This window comes from Heptranchias perlo, chromosome 24, assembly GCF_035084215.1.
Source record: "Heptranchias perlo isolate sHepPer1 chromosome 24, sHepPer1.hap1, whole genome shotgun sequence".
Classification (NCBI taxonomy): domain Eukaryota; kingdom Metazoa; phylum Chordata; class Chondrichthyes; order Hexanchiformes; family Hexanchidae; genus Heptranchias; species Heptranchias perlo.
The window spans coordinates 17,451,414-17,473,774 of NC_090348.1; the positions used below are offsets into that span (position 1 = coordinate 17,451,414).

Here is a 22,361-nt window from a genome sequence, read left to right on the forward strand (position 1 = left end):
AAGTATAACTTGGAGTTTTTCTCAATGCCACAATTGAGAAATTGTCTTCACCTCACTCAAATTCCTGAAGACTCAGATGAGACCATCAACTTTCCTCTTCAATGATAATACATTTGAACCCAGGGAATCTGGTTACATCACTTCCTGTACATCCGAAGATGCATTTGTTTGAATGAATAATCAACAAACTGGACTTTCAGAATAGTTCAATTTGATCTCGTAATTGTATGAATAGTTTACTTTTATTTTTTTTTAAAAACCCCAGGAAATGATCCAACATGACATTCTAGGCACAACTATATATGATGACTTCTGAAGATGAAGCATTATGGATCACCTTAGTTGGATTTCTAGAAACACGTGGTTTTTATAAAAAATTTGATTAATTTCTCGCTTGTAACTTTAGCTGACCTAAGACTAGTTCAGTCTTTGAAGCTGCAACAGAAGGTCCTAACTGATCTTGTACAATTTTATAGAAATACATCATTCCATTACCCATTGCCTGTTCTTTCATTCACAGCCTGTAACTGTGATCCTGAAGGCTCACTGAACAATGGAATGTGTGAAAGTCACTCGGACCCAGGTCTTCGTACAGTTGCTGGCCGCTGCATTTGTAAGAGAAATGTTGAAGGAACGAGATGTGATCAGTGCAGGTCTGGCTACTTTGGACTGAGCGCTATTAATGCTGAGGGGTGTGAAGGTGTGTATGAACTAAAGAAAAACAACTAGTTTTATCTTTATTATATACTGAAAGAACTGTACTTTTCACATACCTGATCCTAATGTAAGATTACAATATTCTGATTCACTTCCATCTTATTCTCATTTTATACAATTCCTGATGTCACATTGTTTCTAATTATTCACTTTGATACTGAACACAGTAAATATTGCAAATGAAGCAACTTGTTTTCCGAGCCTTTCCCAAATTCTATTTTATAATAATCATTAGAAAAAACAGAAATTCGTTCTATCAGCTTTGAAAAATGAAGAAGTACATTTGAAAAGTTGCAAGTGTCCTTCAGTAATCAAAAGTGTATGTTTCAAATGGTAATAGTGATAACTCAGGCTTACAATTTTCTGATTTTACCCATTTCCAGTCACTTGCTGCCATTATAAAATGTGAGGTTACGGTCCTCTGGTCATAGAGATGATTTCTTAAAATCTAGGCTGATACTCCAGTGCAGTACTGAGGGAGTGCTGCACTATCGGAGGTGCTGTCCTTTGGATGAGATATTAAACTGAGGCCGTGTCAGGCGGGTGTAAAAGATCTCATGGCACTATTTCGAAGAAGAGCAGGGGAGTTCTCCCTGGTGTCCTGGCCAATATTTATCTCTCAACCAACATCATTAAAACAGATTATCAGATCATTATCACATTGCTGTTTGTGGGACCTTGCTGTGCGCAAATAGGCTGCCGCATTTCCTACATTACAACAGTGACTACACTTCAAAAGTGCTTCATTGGCTGTAAAGTGCTTTGGGATATCCTGAGTCATGCAAGGTGCTATATAAATGTAACTCTTTCATTTTCTCGTTGTGACTGCATTCCGCTTTGCTTCCACAGGCTGATAGATTTTATCGCTTAGTACTTTCTCCATCATTCATCTCTCTGTAGTTAAATATGATATTGATAAAGCCACGCTGATCTACCCCAACTTCAACTGAAACAATTTTCCCGACTGTCCATTCTGTATAAGCAGCACACTTCCAATATATCTGCATGACATTGTTAAATGTGACTAAAATTGCCACCATGCAGATAGAGGTATCATGAAACCATGGATATCACAAATAGCATAATGTGGCAACAAGCTCAGGCAAAGGAAATAATCGCATATTCTGATAACAAGCCCAGTCAAAGCAAACTATGATATTATACATCAACTAGAAATTCTAAAAAATTACAGCTCAATATTTATTGCCTAAAGGCGCATGGTCATCGACAGCTGCAAGTTTCAAGATAGGTCTGATCTGTTCAAGCTTGCAACCAAGTTCATAATAAAATTTATTATTGAAATCACTTGACATTACCTGCGGGTGCAGTGTAAACATCCTAAGCATTTTAGAGCTACAGGCCTAGAAATTCGATGGTGCCGCGCCTGTTCATTGGGCACTAAATGGCCTCTAAGCTTCCAATATGATGGGCAGAAAGCTCATGCTGATTACGAGCCAGAGGTGCGCCGCCCACCATATTGGTGCAGGCCAAAAAAAAGGCGTCCAGGGCCCACATGTGCAAATAAGGGCCTAACACCTGTTTGAGACCCCCTCAGCAATATTGGTTTTCCCTAAGGAAGCCCGCCACCAATAAGGTAAGTTTGTTAAAGATACTTACTTGAAAAAAACGTACCAGGAGCAGGAGTGCTCTTCCTGACCCCAAATTAAAACCACGGGCCACTGCCTGGCACTACTAGCCTTTCTCCCCAATCACCGCCACCATCCTCCACCCCGATCGCCGCTGCCACCCAACCCCCCCCACCCCGATTGCCACTACCTTTCCATCGAACCACCGTTGCCTTCCCAATCACCCACCTCCCGATTGCCACCCTCCCAATTGCCCTCTTCTGATCACCCCCTTCCTAATCGTCCCTCACTCAACAGCCCCCTTCTGATTGCCTCCCTCCCAATTGCCGGCCTCCTGATTGCCCCCCTTACGATCGCTCGCCTCCTGATTGCCCCCCTTTCCCGATCTCCTTTAAGAACTTACCTGAGGACCACTGACAGCGATGCAGCAGCCTGATCTTCGAGGTCTCTTCTCCGGCGGGCTGCCCAAGGATGCCCATTAGGTGTCCACAGCTCGCTGGTTTGATAATAATGAGGCCCAAGGCCCAATATTAGGTGCGCTTCGGGCCTATCCATGCAGGAATTTCTAGGCCAGAATGACCTCACAATAGAAGTGAATTTAAACACAATCTGATATAGTGGAAGATTGACAATGTTTAACGAAACATTGTACTAGTTGACGCTAGTTGTAAGTAAAGGGAGATTCAGTATGAGGATAAGTAAATTCAATTATATTTACTGATTCTTAACCTCTGGAATATGCCTTTTATCCTCTTGTCTATTTTTAAGAATTATCTGGGCTCTGTGGAGAGCTTCTAAATATTCATGTTAATGGAATGGAAATAGTAGGATGCTGCAGAACAAGGGATTCCCTTGGAACATATCTGCTGCATAGTACTGAGAATACAGGGGCCTCGTAATTTGTTTAGGCCAGTTTTCAGGCGCTAAATGGGTGCAGAGAATGATCCGTGCGAGGAGACAGAGCCCCAAGGATCGGAATTAATTGTTCCTTGGCCTCATCTAAATAATCGTGGCGAGCTGCATGTCGCACCTCCAAGGCAGCTCGCCTGACTGAAGAAGCGGCTTTCGTGCTGGCCGCAGCCCTCAGGTAAGTCCCAGGAGGAGGAGGGAGAGGAGGGGGAGGGCGGAGGACAGCGGGAGGAGGTGCGATTGGAGCCGGCAAGAACACCGTGGAACGGGGAGCAGCTCACCTGCTCTTCCTGGCTCCGCATCAATTTTAAAAAAAATTGAACACAATTTCGGAGCGGCCGCTGTCTAGGTCATATCCATGTCTAGGAAGCCTGAGCAGGTTAGGCCCAATACCTGCTTTGCTCAGGGTAGCCCATTTTCCCTGAGAGGTTCTAAAACAGGCATTAGACACCCCATTAGCAAACGCAAGGAGCCTAATGCCTGTTTTAGGCGGCTGCCCGGGATGCATCAAAATTGGCCCCACCCAATTTCCAGTCGGATGTCTTTTAGGCATCCTTGGGGCACAGGATCTTGGTCCCCGAAATTGAGTCTCGCTTTGCCTGTCCTGGTGGCGTAAAATTTCTACCACTGCGTCTCTGATTTTATGATCATTTTACCGCGCTGCTTTTTTACCCTGAATTTATTGAGTATTTACTGGATAATGCTTCAGGGAACAGTTTGCTCTTAACACCACCTTGTGGCTGACTGGGGAAACCATTCTTTTTTGCTATCATCATTTTGATATTTGCTGCAATTTCTTGAAGTTCTTAAATGATACCACATCACGCACCTCCTCTCAGTGGGTGATATCAATGACATCGTGATCTGCAGTCAAGTTTACAATTAAGAAAGTTACAAGTTACAAATTACTTTATCCTGAGACCACGGCACTTTATCAAGGAAACAAATAGATATAATTAGGAGGGATTATTCAGTGGAATATAAAATCTTCTTGTCTCATCAGAGTTCTAACTTTTTTATATTTAACGATCTGCATAGCCAGTTAACCTTAAGGATGATCTATTGAGCTAGGTACATACAATCTTCCTTCCCTGTCACTCCCAGCATACACAAACACATATTTTTCAGAACTAAGACAGATAGGGGGGCAGTTTGCTGCAATTTTTAAGAACCTCAGGAGGAAGAAGAGAAGAAAGTTCAGAGAAGCACTGACCCATAGTGGTGCCATTAATGAGGTCGATTTTCGGATGGCCGAGTGGGTGCGTTGGGGGCGGGGGGCTCGTAAGATCGGGTATCTCGGAGCGGGTCCGGAGCCCGGCTCCAACCCGCCCACTTCCGGGTTACCCGGTGATGCATTCGCGTGCGCGCGCAGCTCCCGCATGCGGGACTCCCACCGGCAATTAAAGCCGGCGGGATGACAATTTAAATACTTACTTACCTAGTTGAGGTCCTTAATGTAAGGAATCTTACAACACCAGGTTATAGTCCCACAGTTTTATTTGAAAATCACAAGCTTTCAGAGGCTTTCTCCTTCGTCAGATGAGTGTCGAGATTCATTGAAAATTACCGCATATATAGTCATAGAACAATGCCTGGTGATTACAGATAATCTTTCCAACGGCCCGTTATCAAGGCCATCAAATGAATTGAATAGTGTTCAGACAGAGAAACCTTAGACACCCCAGACAACTGAATATACAAACGGCCAGAACCAAAGAAAGAGAGGGAGAGAGAGAGAGAAACATCCGAAAAGAGAAAGAGAGAGAATGACCAGTTGTATTAAAAACAGATAACTTTTTTTTCCCCTGGTGGGGTCCTTGAAAGACCTCATTGGCAGGAGATTTTGGCAGGGGTGCAATTTTCATGGATCCTCAGCGTGTTTCCCGTGCTGTGGGAAACACTCCCTGTTGGAGCAGACGTGTTTCAGTCAGCAGCCAGTAGGAGATGCGAAGGATCTTTTGACAGGTGGGGGGAATATCTCATTTATTGCAGCAGGGCACTCTGTCACTTCAGACAAAGTTTTGTCTGCAACATCTTTGTCTTTCCACTCAAAATTATTAATTTATACCCTAAACTCTGCTGTGCAAACACATTTACCTACTTTGTGGACCCCCTCAAACTCAGACCGTCAGGATGGGGGGCGCCATAGCTGCATTCATCACTTCATCCGAGGACGAGCAACATCACCAGCCTCGCCAGGCACGCCGTCCACCTCCGCCACATGGAGCTACACAACACAGTGCTGCGCCACAGGCACCTGCACAAAATAGTTGTGCAACTACACATACACCCACTGTAGGGTGACCCAATGGGTGGCATCAAGTGTGGGTGTTCATGGAGAACCTCATGAAAGGGACTTATTGCACAAGCCGGTCAAGAATGGCCAAGACGTGGCAGTAGTGGTGACAATATAATATTTAATGTGAGTTGAACCAAAATCAAATATAAATAAAAAACATGACAAACCGTCAAACACCCTTGTACATCCCCTTTCTGCTCACGGTACATTTGCCTTTACGCTTCTTACTACTCATACGTGATGCATCCCCTGTGGCTGCAGCAGAGGTAGTGGCAGGTTGGGTGAGGGTGACCGTGAAAGAGATGCATCAGAGGGTGAGTGTGAGACAGAGCCATGAGATTGTATAAGGATTGGGTTGAGTGGTAGTGGTGGGATGAGTATTGGGGAGGTGAGTAAGTGCAGTTAAGTTGAGGATGAGGTTTGAGTGGGTGTGAGGAGTGATGTGATAGAGTAGTGTTGGCAGTGCAGAAGGAGTTAGAGTCATAGAGTCATAGAGTTATACAGCACGGATAGAGGCCCTTCGGCCCATCGTGTCCGCGCCGGCCATCAAGCCCAGTCTAATCTAATCCCATATTCCAGCATTTGGTCCGTAGCCTTGTATGCTATGGCATTTCAAGTGCTCATCCAAATGCTTCTTGAATGTTGTGAGGGTTCCTGCCTCCACAACCCTCTCAGGCAATGAGTTCCAGACTCCAACCACCCTCTGGGTGAAAAAGTTCTTTCTCAAATCCCCTCTAAACCTCCCGCCTTTTACCTTGAATCTATGCCCCCTTGTTATAGAACCCTCAACGAAGGGAAAAAGCTCCTTAGTATCCATCCTATCTATGCCCCTCATAATTTTGTACACCTCAATCATGTCCCCCCTCAGCCTCCTCTGCTCCAAGGAAAACAAACCCAATCTTCCCAGTCTCTCTTCATAGCTGAAGCACTCCAGCCCTGGTAACATCCTGGTGAATCTCCTCTGCACCCTCTCCAAAGCGATCACATCCTTCCTGTAGTGCGGCGACCAGAACTGCACACAGTACTCCAGCTGTGGCCTAACCAGTGTTTTATACAGCTCCATCATAACCTCCTTGCTCTTATATTCTATGCCTCGGCTAATAAAGGCAAGTATCCCATATGCCTTCTTTACCACCTTATCTACCTGTTCCGCCGCCTTCAGGGATCTGTGAACTTGCACACCAAGATCCCTCTGACCCTCTGTCTTGCCTAGGGTCTTCCCATTCATTGTGTATTCCTTTGCCTTGTTAGTCCCTCCAAAGTGCATCACCTCGCACTTTTCCGGGTTAAATTCCATTTGCCACTGTTCCGCCCATCTGACCAACCCATCTATATCGTCCTGCAGACTGAGGCTATCCTCCTCGCTATTTACCACCCTACCAATTTTTGTATCATCAGCGAACTTACTGATCATACCTTTTACATTCATATCCAAGTCGTTAATGTAGACCACAAACAGCAAGGGCCCCAGCACAGATCCCTGTGGTACCCCACTGGCCACAGGCTTCCAGTCACAAAAACAACCTTCGACCATCACCCTCTGCCTTCTGCCACTCAGCCAGTTTTGTATCCAAAGTGCCAAGGCACCCTGGACTCCATGGGCTCGTACCTTCTTGACCAGTCTCCTGTGCGGGACTTTATCGAAGGCCTTACTGAAATCCATGTATACCACATCCACTGCGTTACCCTCATCCACACGTCTAGTCACCCCCTCAAAAAATTCAATCAAATTAGTCAGACATGATCTTCCCTTGACAAAGCCATGTTGACTATCCCTGATTAATCCTTGCTTCTCCAAGTGGAGACTAATTTTGTCCTTCAGAATTTTTTTCAATAATTTTCCTACCACTGATGTTAGGCTCACTGGCCTGTAGTTGCCCAGTTTTTCCCTACTCCCCTTCTTGAATAATGGAGTTGTTGGGTGGGGGCAGTGATGTGGAAAAAGGAGTGTAGGAGAATGAGTAAGTGTGCTCACTTTGGCTGACCAGTTAGGTCATTGAAGCATTTCCTGCACTGCATCCAGGTGCATGAAATGTTGCTGGTGCTGGTGACCTCCTCTGCCACCTCGAGCCAGGCCTTCTTGGTGGCAGAGGCAGGCCACTTACTCCCGTCCGCCGGGTGGAAGATCTCTCTCCTCCTCCTCACCCCATCCAGTAACACCTGGAGTAAGGCATCATTAAACCTGGGAGCAGCCTTTCCCCAGGGCTGCTCCATGCTGTGATTTTGGCTGTTTGCTGCAGGAGCAGCATTGGAGGACTGCCCATCGAAATAGGGCTCCTCCAGCTGACAGCCTGCGATGCGAGGTTTCCAATGGGAAACCCGGAAGCCAAGGTAAGTGGCATCAATTTACTCGCGATCGCATGGGGAATCCACCAATTTTACTGGGCGGGTTACCCACGCACCCAGTTGACCCCCTCGCTGCCATCCCGCCTCCCTGGTAATATCGAGGCCAATATTTTTTAATGGAAAGATACTCGGGGTGGGAGACAGATTGCCTAACAGATATCAAACTTTCCCTGTATCCTGACCAAGAGGATGAGAGGTAGTGGAAGAGCTTCTCCACATATGGGAGCAACTCAAACTTAAACAAAGCCAATTACATAGATACGTGTGGCGAGTTGGCTAAGGTCGATTGGAAAATTAGATTAGAGGATATGACAGTAGATAAGCAATGGCGAACATTCAAATAAATATTTCATAATGATCAATGAATATACATTCCATTGAGGAATAAAAATTCCACTGGGAAAGTGATCCATCCGTGGCTAACTAAAGAAGTTAAGGATGGTATTAGATTAAAAGAGGCCTATAAATGTTGCCAGGAAGAGTGGTAAGCCTGAGGATTGGGAGAGTTTTAGAAACCGGCAATGGATGACCAAAAAATTGATTAAAAAGGAGAAAATAGAACATGAAAGTAAACTAGCAGGAAATATAAAAACAGATTGTAAGAGCTTCTACAAGTATGTGAAAAGGAAAAGAGTAGCAAAAGTAAATGTGGGTCCCTTAGAGGCTGAGACAGAAGAAATTATAATGGGGAATCAGGAAATGGCAGAGACGTTAAACAAATATTTTGTATCTGTCTTCCCAGTAGAAGACACAAAAAACATACCAGGAATAATGGGGAACCAAGGGTCTAATGAGAGTGAGGAACTTAAAGTAATTAATATTAGTAAAGAAAAAGTACAGGAGAAATTAATGGGACTAAAAGCCGACAAATCCCCTGAACCTGATGGCCTACGTCTTAGGACTCTAAAAGAGGTGGCTGCAGAGATAGTGGATACATTGGTTGTGATCTTCCAAAATTCCCAGATTCTAGAATGATCCTAGTGGATTGGAAGGTAGCAAATGTAACACTGCTATTCAAGAAAAGAGGGAGAGAGAAATTAGGGAACTACAGGCCAATTAGCCTGACGTCAGTAGTAGGGAAAATGCTCGAATCTATTATTAAGGATGTGGTAACAGGACTCTTAGAAAATCATAATATGATTAGCCAGATTCAACACAGTTTTATGAAAGGGAAATCGTGTTTGACAAATCTATTAGAGTTTTTTGAGGGTGTAACTAGCAGGGTAGATAAAGGGGAACCAGTGAATGTAGTATATTTGAATTTTCAAAAGGCACACAAAAGGTTGTTATTCAAGATAAGGGCTTGTGGATTTGGGGGTAACATATCAGCATGGATAGAGGATTGGTTAACGGAGAGAAAACGGGAATAAACAGGTCATTTTTCAGGTTGGCAGGCTGTAACTAGTGGAGTGCCGCAAGGATCAGTGCTTGGGCCTCAGCTATGCACAATCTTTATTAATGACTTAGATGAAGGGACCGAGTGTAATGTATCCAAGTTTGCTGATGATACAAAGCTAGATGGAAAAGTAAGCTGTGAGGTGAACACAAAGACTCTGCAAAGGGATAGAGACAGGTTAAGTGAGTGGGCAAGAAGATGGCAGATGGCGTATAATGTGGGGAAATGTGAGATTTTCATTTTGGTAGGAAGAATAGAAAAACAATATTTTTTAAATGGTGAGAAACTATTAAATGTTGGTGTTCAGAGAGATTTAGGTGTCCTTGTACACAAATCACAGAAAGTTAAAATGCAGGTACTGCAAGCAATTAGGAAGGCAAATGGTATGTTGGCCATTATTGCAAGGGGGTTGGAGTACAAGAGTGAGGACGTCTTGCTGCAATTCTACAGTGCTTTGGCGAGGCCACACCTGGAGTACTGTGTACAGTTTTGGTCTCCTTACCTAAGGAAGGATACTTGCCTTAGAGGCAGTGCAATAAAGGTACACTAGATTGATTCCTGGGATGAGAGGGTTGTCCTATGAGGAGAGATTGAGTAGAATGGGTCTATATTCTCTGGAGTTTAGAAGAATGAGAGCTGATCTCATTGAAACATATAAGATTCTGAGAGGGCGTGACAGGGTAGATGCTGTGAGGCTGTTTCCCCTGGCTGGAGAGTCTAGAACTAGGGGGCATAGTCTCAGCATAAGGGGTCAGTCATCTCGGACTGAGATGATAAGGAATTTCTTCACTCAGAGGGTTGTGAATCTTTGGAATTCACTACCCTAGAGGGCTGTGGATGCTCAGTCGTTGAGTATATTCAAGACTGAGATTGATAGGTTTTTGGACTCTAAAGGAATCAAGGGATATGGGGATAGAGCGGGAAAGTGGAGTCGGGATCAAAGATCAGCCACGATCTCAATGAATGGCGCAGCGGGCTCGAGGGGCCGGATGGACACTCCTGCTCCTATTTTTTAATCTCATGTTCAATGTTCAAGCCATAGATCGACTTGGGCTTTATAAAGAGTTGAGTTATTAGACCTGATTTTAATGAAAATGACCTTGGGTCATTTACCATCCATTTACACTGGCACTCCGGCTGCCGCCATCTTGGGTAGGGTTCTGTGAAGGGCGGCTGGGGTGCCAGCCTGTTTCTGTTGGGAGGCCACTTGTAATATGCAAACGGAGGTTCTAAAATGTACATAGCATTCCAATTGGAATTTTGAGGTACAAATGAGCGGAGCATAGGGTAGAGTGTGTGTTGCACACATGGTCCGCCCATTTGTACCAGGCGTTGAGCGGCCTAAAGATCGGACCTCAAAGGGATCACTGAGCCCAGGAAATATTCCATTTTTTATTCTTTGGTGGGATCTCCCCCAGGCTCTAGCTGTTGGCCATCTGATTTTCCACCCTCTCTCCCATAACTGGCGAGCTGCAGTGGGGAGCCCGCTTAGTACCCGAAGCTCGCCGATGGCATGGAAATGAGACCCAGGCCTCAATATGTCTTGGGCCTCATGCTGGCAGCAATGGGCGGCTATATTGTTAAAATCAGCCCTTAATGAGAGGAATTTGAGTTTCTTGAAAGTGCCTTTAACAATGGAGGATAGACAGGTGCCACTTGAGATTAGAGGTAGTAGTGAAGATGAGAACATCAATCAAATGAGAACTAATTGTGGAGCCAATAGGTGTTTGATGTTGTTTTACTAGATTTTTGATGCATTAGTGTTTCACAGAAAAGTGATTTTGGATGTTTTATCAGATTGTCGGTGTGATTCCCGTGGCAGTGTGTCACCACACTCTACTTGCGACCCAGTCACCGGAGAGTGCCACTGCCAGCGCTACGTCACTGGGCGAAATTGTGTACAGTGTCTGGTACGTTACAATACAATCCTTCACTCTATCAAATACCATTCATTGTCATACTATATTGAAGAACTTTACAAACAAGCCTAAAGTCTGAGAGTCCAGCTCCGTCAGCTCAAGTGCAGTGGAGCAGAACTCCCAGTCACCCATACAGAAGGAGACCCCCCTCCTAAGTCGTAGGGACTGAGTCGTTTGCATGATTGGCCCATGCCTGTAAGGGCAAATGAGAGGCGCCCGGCGTGATCCGACAGTGAATGTCAGAGTGGCCCACAGTAACTCCAGTGGCAGATTGGAGGGTCAGGAAGGGCCAAAGAAGGACGGGTCAACAATTCTGAACATGCTTCAAAGAGAGCTCAGCGTCATTGTTGGAAAGGTAATCATTCTTCTCAGGGATTGATTAACTGTGTCTTTGTGACTTTTCGGGCTCTTCCAAGAACCTCAATGGATCTCATGTCAGCTTTCAGTCTTCCACTGAGGTCTTAGAAAGGCATAATGGGTGAAATTCCCAAAGTTGTCCAGGAACTCCCCCAGGTATGCCCCCTTGACATGGAGAGGGCAGAAGACTTAATCATTAGTCCCACATCCCTCTCCCCCACTGATATTTAGAGCAGAAGGTAAGTGGGGCAGAAAAGGGTTCCGCTCTCAGCCCTCTCTGGCCCCAGAAATTTCAGGCTCTGTAACTTTAGGGTGAGACGGAGCTTAACTGTCAGGCACTGAGAAGTTCAGATGAGTTGAGTGGGGCTGTTCTCATGATCTTGCTAGCAGTCAGTGACAGAGAATCTTTGTCATATAATTGGAAACAGCTCAGCCGCCTAATCTCTAAGGTAGATGAATTAACAGCACAGATAGATATTAAAAGTTATGATATAGTTGCGATTACAGAGACATGGCTGCAGGGTGACCAAGGATAGGAACTGAACATCCGGGGGTATTCAATATTTAGGAAGGACAGGCAAAAAGGGAAAGGAGGTGGAGTAGCGTTGTTAGTAAAGGAGGAAATCAGTGCAATAGTGAGGAAGGATATTGGCTCGGAAAATCACGATGTGGAATCTGTATGGGTGGAGCTAAGAAACACCAAGGGGCAGAAAACGTTGGTGGGGGTTGTCTATAGGCCCCCAAACAGTAGTGGAGATGTAGGGGAGGGCATTAAACAGGAAATTAGAGATGCATGCAAGAAGGGTACAACTATAATCATGGGTGACTTTAATTTACATATAGATTAGTCAAACCAAATTAGCAATAATACTGTGGGGGAGTAATTTCTGGAGTGTGTACGTGATGGTTTTCTAGACCAATACGTTGAGGAACCAACTAGAGAACAGGCGATCCTAGACTTGTTATTGTGCAATGAGAAAGGATTAATTAACAATCTTGTTGTGCGGGGTCCCTTCGGGAAGAGCGACCATAACATGATAGAATTCCTCATTAAGATGGAGGGTGAAGTAGTTGAATCCAAAACTAGGGTCCTGAATCTAAATAAAGGAAATTACGAAAGTATGAGGTGCGAGTTGGCTATGATAGATTGGGGAACTTTACTAAAAGGGATGACGGTGGATAGGCAATGGCTAATATTTAAAGAACGTGTGCAGGAATTACAACAATTGTTCATTCCTGTCTGGCGCAAAAATAAAACATGAAAGATGGCTCAACCGTGGCTTACAAAAGAAATTAGGGATAGTATTAGATCCAAAGAGGAGGCATATAAAATTGCCAGAAAAAGCGGTAAGCCTGAGGATTAGGAGCAGTTCAGAATTCAGCAAAGGAGGACAAAGAGATTGATTAAGAGGAGAAAAATAGAGTATGAGAGTAAACTAGCAGGGAACACAAAAACTAACTGTAAAAGCTTCTATAAATATGTCAAGAGAAAAAGATTAGTGAAGACAAATGTAGGTCCCTTACAGTCAGAAATGGGTGAAATTATAATGGGGAACAAAGAAATGGCAGAACAATTAAACACATACTTTGGTTCTGTCTTCACAAAGGAGGACACAAATAACCTGCCAGAAATGTTAGGGAATCAAGGGTCTAGTGAGAGGGAGGAACTGAAGGAAACCAGCAATAATTTTAAAAATAGTGCTATGGAAATTAAAGGGGCTAAAGGCTGACAAATCCCAGGGCCTAATAATCGACATCCCAGAGTACTGAAGGAAGTGGCCCTGGAATTAGTGGATGCATTGGTGATCATCTTCCAAAATTCTATAGACTCTGGAACAGTTCCTACAGATTGGAGGGTGGGAAATGTAACTCCACTATTAATAAAGGAGGGAGAGAAAAAAACAGGGAATTACAGACCAGTTAGCCTAACATCAGTAGGGGGGAAATGCTAGAGTTTATTATAAAAGATGTGATAACAGAACACTTGGAGGGCATTAACGGGATTGGACAAAGTCAGCATGGGTTTATGAAAGGGAAATCATGCTTAACAAATCTACTGGAGTTTTTTGAGGATGTAACTAGTAGAATAGATAGGGGGAAACCAGTGGATGTGGTGTATTTGGATTTTCAGACGGCTTTTGATAAGGTCCCACACAAGGGGTTAGTGTGCAAAATTAAAGCACATGGGATTGGGGGGAATATACTGGCATGGATTGAGAATTGGTTGACAGACAGGCAACAGAGAGTAGGAATAAACGGGTCTTTTTCCGGGTGGCAGGCAGTGACTAGTGGGGTACCACAGGGATCAGTGCTTGGGCCCCAGCTATTCACAATATATTTCAATGATTTAGATGAGGGAACTAAATGTAACATTTCCAAGTTTGCAGACGACACAAAGCTGGGATGGAAAGTGAGCTGTGAGGAGGATGCAAAGAGGCTCCAATGTGAGTGGACAAGAACATGGCAGATGCAGTATAACGTGGATAAATATGAGGTTATCCACTTTGGTTGTAAAAACAAAAAGGCAGATTATTATCTGAATGGTGATAGATTGGGAAAAGGGGAGGTGCAACGAGACCTGGGTGTCCTTGTACACCAGTCGCTGAAAGCGAGCATTCAGGTGCAGCAAGCAGTTAGGAAGACGAATGGTATGTTGGCCTTCATTGCAAGAGGATTTGAGTACAGGAGCAGGGATGTCTTACTGCAGTTGTACAGGGCCTTGGTGAGATCATATCTGGAGTATTGTGTGCAGTTTTGGTCTCCTTTTCTGAGGAAGGATGTCCTTGCCATGGAGGGAGTGCAACAAAGGTTTACCAGATTGATTCCTGGGATGGCAGGACTGACATATGAGGAGAGATTGGGTCGACTCGGCCTATATTCACTAGAGTTTAGAAGAATGAGAGGTGATCTCATCGAAACATATAAAATTCTAACAGGACTAGACAGACTAGATGCAGGGAAGATGCTCCCGATGGCTGGGGAGTCCAGAACCAGGGGTCACAGTCTCAGGATATGGGGTATGCCATTTAGAACCAAGATGAGGAGAAATTTCTTCACTCAGAGGGTGGTGAACCTGTGGAATTCTCTACCACAGAAGGCAGTGGGGGCCAAGTCATTAGATGTATTCAAGAAGGAGATAGATATATTTCTTAATGCTAAAGGGATCAAGGGATATGGGGGGAAAGCGGGAATCAGCCATGATCATTTTGAACGGTGGAGCAGGCCCGAAGGGCCGAATGGCCTACTCTTGCTCCTATTTTCTATATGTTTCAAGGAATGAGTGAAAAAGAAAATTCCAGGGTTCAATCTCCAGCCTGTGCTCAGTTGACTGATTTCAGCTAAGACTGCAATATGAAGGGGGAAGCAGGTGGGAGGGGTCTACAGTTGGTTTCAGTGGCCCTGGGCTAGTGAGACAAAAGAAAAATCAGTGAACTTTCCAACTGCTGATCACTATCCAGTGACTCCACTTGGAAAGCGAGCATGCGTGGATGCCAGGTGAGAGCAGCATTCGGTTCAGTGGTCAGAAGACTTTCCAGTACTTACTATCCTTTTTCTTTATTCATTCATGGGATGTGGGCGTCGCTGGTAAGGCCAGCATTTATTGCCCATCCCTAATTGCCCTTGAGAAGGTGGTGGTGAGCTGCCTTCTTGAACTGCAGCAGTCCGTGTGGTAAAGGTTCTCCCAGAGTGCTGTTAGGCAGGGAGTTCCAGGATTTTTACCCAACGACGATGAAGGAACAGCGATATATTTCCAAGTCGAGATGGTGTGTGACTTGGAGGGGAATGTGCAGGTGGTGTTGTTCCCATGCAGCTGCTGCCCTTGTCTTTCTAGGTGGTAGAGCTTGCGGGTTTGGGAGGTGCTGTCAAAGAAGCCTTGGCGAGTTGCTGCAGTGCATCTTGTGTGCATCTAGGCTCATGCATGAAGAACAGTCACATGGCCAAGGTACCAGACTGAAGGTGGCCATTGTATAGCTTGATTTTGTAAAATTACTATGCAATGCTTCTTCTTATGGTGTTACTGTATTTTGCTATAGCCTAACTACTGGGGCCTTGGAAATAGTGTCCATGGATGTTCCCCCTGTGACTGTGACATTGGAGGAGCCTATGATAATCAGTAAGTATAATTGCCACCTATGTTTCTGATCTTAAAGGAACAGGTCATCCTAAACACAACGTTAGCTTAGCAGCAGTATAGTATTATGTATATTACACAGTATAATCTTGTCATTATAAACCAGCGCATCATTGGACTTACCATGAGCCATGCCACAGGAGATCTGCTAGTGTGAAACAAAATATAAACCTATGAAGGTCAACTGTTGACAGACTCTTGTTGCTGACTGATAGAATAAAATCCCTCATTGCTCTAACTTGAATTTGATAATTGTAAACAATTTTACAACACCAAGTTATAGTCCAGCAATTTTATTTTAAATTCACAAGCTTTCGGAGGCTTCCTCCTTCGTCAGGTGAACGATGTGAAAATGAAATCCTCGAAATGAAATCGCATTTATAATTCACAGAACAATGCTTGGTGAGTACAGACAGTTTTTTCAACTGCCCGTTGCCAAGGCAATCAGTGTGCAGACAGACAGGTGTTACCTGCCAGGTCTCACAGAATATACAAATCACCAAAAAAAAAAAAACAAAAAAAACAGAGATAGAGAGGTAGAAACATAGAAAAGACAGCAACTGACCTGTTATATTAAAAACAGATAACATTTGTTCGCTGGTGGGGTAACGTGTAGCGTGACATGAACCCAAGATCCCGGTTGAGGCCGTCCTCATGGGTGCGGAACTTGGCTATCAATTTCTGCTCGACGATTTTGCGTTGTCGTGTGTCTCGAAGGCCGCCTTGGAGTACGCTTACCCGAAGGTCGGTGGATGAATGTCCATGACTGCTGAAGTGTTCCCCAACTGGGAGGGAACCCTCCTGTTTGGCGATTGTTGCGCGGTGTCCGTTCATCCGTTGTCGCAGCATCTGCATGGTCTCGCCAATGTACCATGCTCTGGGGCATCCTTTCCTGCAACGTATGAGGTAGACAACCCTGCCACGGTAACCTCTGCAAGACATGCCAGATCATCGACACAGATATCACCATCACACGAGAGGACACCACCCACCAGGTGCATGGTTCATACTCCTGTGACTCGGCCAGCGTTGTCTACCTCATACGTTGCAGGAAAGGATGCCCCAGAGCATGGTACATTGGCGAGACCATGCAGACGCTGCGACAACGGATGAACGGACACCGCGCAACAATCGCCAAACAGGAGGGTTCCCTCCCAGTCGGGGAACACTTCAGCAGTCATGGACATTCATCCACCGACCTTCGGGTAAGCGTACTCCAAGGCGGCCTTCGAGACACATGACAACGCAAAATCGTCGAGCAGAAATTGATAGCCAAGTTCCGCACCCATGAGGACGGCCTCAACCGGGATCTTGGGTTCATGTCACGCTACACGTTACCCCACCAGCGAACAAATGTTATCTGTTTTTAATATAACGGGTCAGTTGCTGTCTTTTCTATGTTTCTACCTCTCTATCTCTGTTTTTTTTTGTTTGTTGTTTTTTTTTGGTGATTTGTATATTCTGTGAGACCTGGCAGGTAACACCTGTCTGTCTGCACACTGATTGCCTTGGCAACGGGCAGTTGAAAAAACTGTCTGTACTCACCAAGCATTGTTCTGTGAATTATAAATGCGATTTCATTTCGAGGATTTCATTTTCACATCGTTCACCTGACGAAGGAGGAAGCCTCCGAAAGCTTGTGAATTTAAAATAAAATTGCTGGACTATAACTTGGTGTTGTAAAATTGTTTACAATTGTCAACCCCAGTCCATCACCGGCATCTCCACATCTTGAATTTGATAGTTCTTTTAAAGTAACCACCACAGAGCATGTACAGCTTTAACCAGCTGTATTTGTTTGCTTTTGACTTCTACCACCTAGTAGCAGTTGCATTAACAAGAACTTTTAATTGAAATAAATGACTTAATTTTGTTTATTTAAGTGGAATACAGAATACATTTTTGAGCAATTCCAGTAAATTTTTCAAACTTAAGTCTCTCCTGTCTGAAATGCTTATAGTGAAGACTCTACTTATGAATTTGAACTGATGTGAACAAATCTGCACACAGAACGGTGGAAGGAGCTTGTGTGGCAGACAATTTGCTGAATAGTAAACAGTGTCATCCCATAGCATTGTGGTACCATTTGTTGCATGTCCACTGCAGTTAGCTGAGAATGTATTGTCCGTATTTTGCAGTTGTTCCTTGCATGATGGACAGTGTCGATGTCTACCCAACATCATCAGCCGCCAATGTAATGAACCGGCTCCTGGTTACTTCTTTGCTCCATTGGATTACTATTTGTATGAAGCTGAGCTTGCGGAGCAACTAGGGATTAGCGGTTCTTTGGTCTGTACCTCTAAAACTTTTTTTTGTTTTAATTTTTCAGATATGATCTCATCATCCACTTACAGTGAAATGTAATGTTTAAGCCACACTTGCTCGAATGCTTTTACTGTCACCTAAATGTAGAGGAGCAATATAATAACATTACTGGTTGACTATTCAGCATGCTTTGTCAGCAGTGTGTTCTGAGTCTGATCCAATTCCAAATCAGCTCCTAGGACCCCATTAAAGTGAATGAAGCCTCTCTGAGTTGCAGGCAGATCCTCCCTGTCAGGGGCATCATCAGAGTGGCTATGGGAGGCCTTTGCCCCAGTAGGAAATTTGATGTTTCATTTAAAAAAGGTGAAAAATATCTTTTGTAAACTAAGAGATATTAATTCACCTCCAACTGTCTGTGCTGCAGTCAAGCTCAGAGACCCAACTCACATTTTCACCCAGAGCTTACATTATTTGCTTGTTTCTGATGTCATTCTGCAACATTAGTAATGTAAGACACTCTGTACTTTCATGGTTGGAATAAAACATTACTTGTGCATACCTCATTAGCCATTAGAATCTTATCATTACCACTTAATGCAGTAATAATTACACAACTGTGGCATTGAATATTACTCCATTAGTGCAAAAACTCATGAAAGACAATTTTCAGGTGTTAATCAAACATAGGCACATAAGAATTGCTGGACCAAAAAAGACCAAGGTCCATCTAGTTCGCCTTCTACCATTCTGGTAGTCGGATGATGAAATGATAATGGAGTTGTTGACTAATGATAGCAATCAATCTCTATCAATTAGTCTACGACAGATCCAGACAGGGTGAGAAAAACCCAGTAGTGGAAAGCTTCAGCAACCATAGGTCCAAAGTCACCTGTTCCGTGCAAGCATGCTACAATTACCACATGTCACGTCTCAAATTACTCATATACTGTACCCCAAAATGTTATTTTCTGAAAGACAACATTATTGATGTAAAAATTCTAATTTTATAATACTTTCTAAATAGACATATAGATACATTTTAAAATGACTTGCATAAACCTAACCTCATGCTTTTCTTGTTAACTATATTTACTTCCTTCTTAAATTTATAAATGTTTCGTTGAGTTATTTCACCCACTGGCCAATACTCCTTAGTTTTCTAAATAATGAAATTAGTTCTTTTTTCAGGTTAGGCCAACATCTCTGCCACCGTGTGATGAGTATTTACGAAGGCAAGGCTATAACTTTAGAGTGGAACATGGTAAATTGATACTTCGCAGGATTGCTAAACGTCATGTGCACCGTCAGAGGAAGAGGGTATGCAAAGCATTTTTCTGATAATCAAAGCTGCTACAGCAAAAAGTTCTACATGTTGTGAAATTGATAACAGCTGATTCATCATGAAATAATCTGTAATATGCCACTCTGTTGTGTTTCTATGGAGAGAAGTGGGAATCAGATTGACTGACCAATCCAATGTTTTTTCACTGGCTGGACACTGTGCACAAAGATTGGCAGTGACGCAATTAAATGGTTCAAGTAATGTCATAAACTACAACAGTAAAGCTCAAATGGTTTATCAGCATTAAGATTGAGCTGTCGCCTTAAACTCATTGTCAGACATCTGTTATTCCTTATAATATATAATCTACAGGCTTTTTGGGGTATTTTTAATATATGTTTATTTTGGTTTTTAATATAATAAAAGCAATATGATGTCAGTTGATGAACCTAAAATCTACTAATGTCAGTAACAGTGGGATGACCTCATATGATGACATATTAGGGTAATTTTCGAATTTCATGCTCCCAATGATCATAAATTTAAATAACAAATTATTCTCTTATTTAAATTAACGGTCAGAAAATTGCACACCTGAATTTCTGAAAGTCAGAAATTTACCCCTAGGCTTCAATTTCTATCTCAATATTCCATTTGTGGTAATGGGATTGATCTGTTTTCAGACCAGTCCCACCCTACAGCAGGCAACCTGCTGTTACCAGCCACTAACAAATTTGTGAAAGTCTTGGGGTTACTCATCCAGTAAGAAAATGCCTCCACTCCTACACTGTGGAATTTTCTGGCCAGTTCCCTCTGCCTTGCCACCTCTCTCCCTTTCAAAAATCTCCTCAAATCCCTCCTCTGTGGCCTTGCCTTTAGTTTCACATTCTACCCTCTCCATTCTCCTCCTCTTATCCCATGCTCAGTATTCCTTTCCTCTTTATTATAAAGCACTCAGAGATCTTCCTGCACGTGAGGAATGCTATATAGGTGTAAGTTGTTTTGTTGATCAGAACTTACTGCTTGGGGAACAATAGTATGTGGTGAGACTATGTGCACTCCTCTTTAGTGTATAATTAAGAGAAAGGCTTTGTGGGTAATTGTTTGTATATCTTAGAGGGGCACACTTTGTTTTTGAACTGTAATCCTGAGAGGTGCTCTCTTAGGAAGCAACGTAACGGGTAAAATAATTCAAGGCTTATATCGGCAATATTTCTTTCTTTAGCAAATCGTGAATCCAGAATCCCAGGTACAAATTGTTTCCAGACAATCTGCTCCTGATAGACCTGTAACCTGGACTGGTCTGGGGTTTGCTCGTGTTCCGCATGGAAAAGGACTGCAGTTCATTATTGACAACATTCCATACCCGGTGGACTTCACAGCTGCCATTCGCTATGAGTCAGAGGTATTCAAAGTGCTGCAAGCTTCAGCTTTAACTTTCCCAGATGTATGAAATGTAACTCTTCGCTCACTAAACAGCCCACATCTATCCAAGGCTTGAATACTGCTCCCACACGTCTCTTGTACTTGTGAAAAGGATACAAAGAAAGCTGCAATCTAATATTTTTTTTTCATTCGTTCATGGGGATGTGGGTGTCGCTGGCGAGGCCAACATTTATTGCCCATCCCTAATTGCCCTTGAGAATCTCTAGCCTCTAACCTTTCTCTTTCCTCCTCCTTCCTCCTTCTCTTTCTATTGCAGCCTTTCTTCTCTATTTTATTTATATTACTAGGATCAGTACTCCTCTGAACTTTCTTTTTCTTTTTCTCTTAAGCTACTAGGACGCCATTCTAGATGTTACCGTAGAACCATGGACGGTTACAGCATTGAAGGAGGTCAATTGGCCCATCATGTCCATGCTGGCTCTTTACTAGAGCAGTCCAAAGCAATACCATGGCCCTGCTATGGAATAATAGAAGTTTACACAGAAACATACAAGTCTACATGCTCTTCCTCCTTTCTGCATGTTACCATGTTGAAATCAATTCACTACACAGATCAACTCATTTCACTGTCTCTGACTATGATTCATTCCCAGTGTGTCAAAACTGTACAACTCCTTAACTCCCTCAGTCTTTTCTCCTCTGACAATCTTCAGGCTTTTAAAACCTGAACTTGGAGTTACCTGACTGTTACTTTCCGATTTTTCTTTTCAACTCTTTTCAACCTGACGGCGTCCTGCACTCTGGACCTCGGCCCTTCATTTAGGTTTCTCAATTCTAAAAAAAACAAATCTGTAAAATTGTTTGTAAAATAAATGATCATACATTTCTTCTTCATTAATGCAGTCTACAGATGATTGGGTGGCCAGCGTTCGAGTTCGGCCAACAAATCAGCGGAGTAATAGCCAGTGCAGAAGTAACTTGCCCTCACAGGAAGCTTATACAGTTGCCATGCCAGCCACAGCCAGGTTAGAAAATACTGTAAACAACTCGGTTTTTTGAAGTTACACTATGTATTATATGTAAATATTAACTCTTTTAATGATGCACCCTTGTTCAGACAGTTACAGAAGTGAGTGAGTCCAACAAGCTGATAGATCCTGATATTATTGCACAATTAGTCACTTTAATAAGTTGAGAAATATTTTAACACTGATAGAACACTGCAATCAAGAGTACCACAGATTAGCAGACCATGGTCTGGATTTTAACTGCCAGTGGGTTTCCAGCGGGAAACCATGCTGACTAGGGTAACTTTAACTTTTATCACCAGGCGGAAAAGGGGTTTATCTTAGAAAGTCAGTCAGGGTGTAAAATGGGCGGCTGATTCGGTATTGCTCGTTTTACACCTGTGGTAAAAGTTAAAATTACACCCGGCGACTGCAATTTTAACCAATGGAATCAGCAGAAAGCCGCTGTAGCTTTCCTGCCAGATGAAGACAGTGGGAAGGGGAGCCAGGATCAGAAGTGGCCCAAACAGGGAAATTTTTCCACTTTTCTCTAGGTGCTAAGAGGGGCAGTAGCGCTCCTCCGGGCCCCACAAGGAAAACTTGGGCTCCCCCACTTCCCGAATGTGGGCCCCTCGCAAGGCAGCCCCCAAAACTGGAACGGTGAGTTCCTGGTGGCTTTCCAGTGGTTAAGTAACCTGGGCGATTTTAACTGCCCAACCATCCGGTTTCCACCGGGCAGGTAGGGTTACAATCGTCCCCC

At 43.6% G+C, this 22,361-nt stretch overlaps 1 protein-coding gene across 1 annotated transcript in view; it reads left to right on the plus strand.

Annotated features, from left to right (window-relative positions):
* lamb4 (laminin, beta 4) overlaps positions 1–22,361 on the plus strand; it is a 102,488-nt gene that overhangs the window by 30,822 nt on the left and 49,305 nt on the right. The window contains exons 11-17 of the mRNA XM_068004823.1: positions 521–700; positions 11,051–11,163; positions 15,564–15,643; positions 17,800–17,950; positions 19,115–19,243; positions 20,434–20,613; positions 21,498–21,619. Of these exons, the coding sequence (XP_067860924.1) occupies positions 521–700; positions 11,051–11,163; positions 15,564–15,643; positions 17,800–17,950; positions 19,115–19,243; positions 20,434–20,613; positions 21,498–21,619 (955 nt within the window). The remainder of the gene's footprint in view (positions 1–520; positions 701–11,050; positions 11,164–15,563; positions 15,644–17,799; positions 17,951–19,114; positions 19,244–20,433; positions 20,614–21,497; positions 21,620–22,361) is intronic.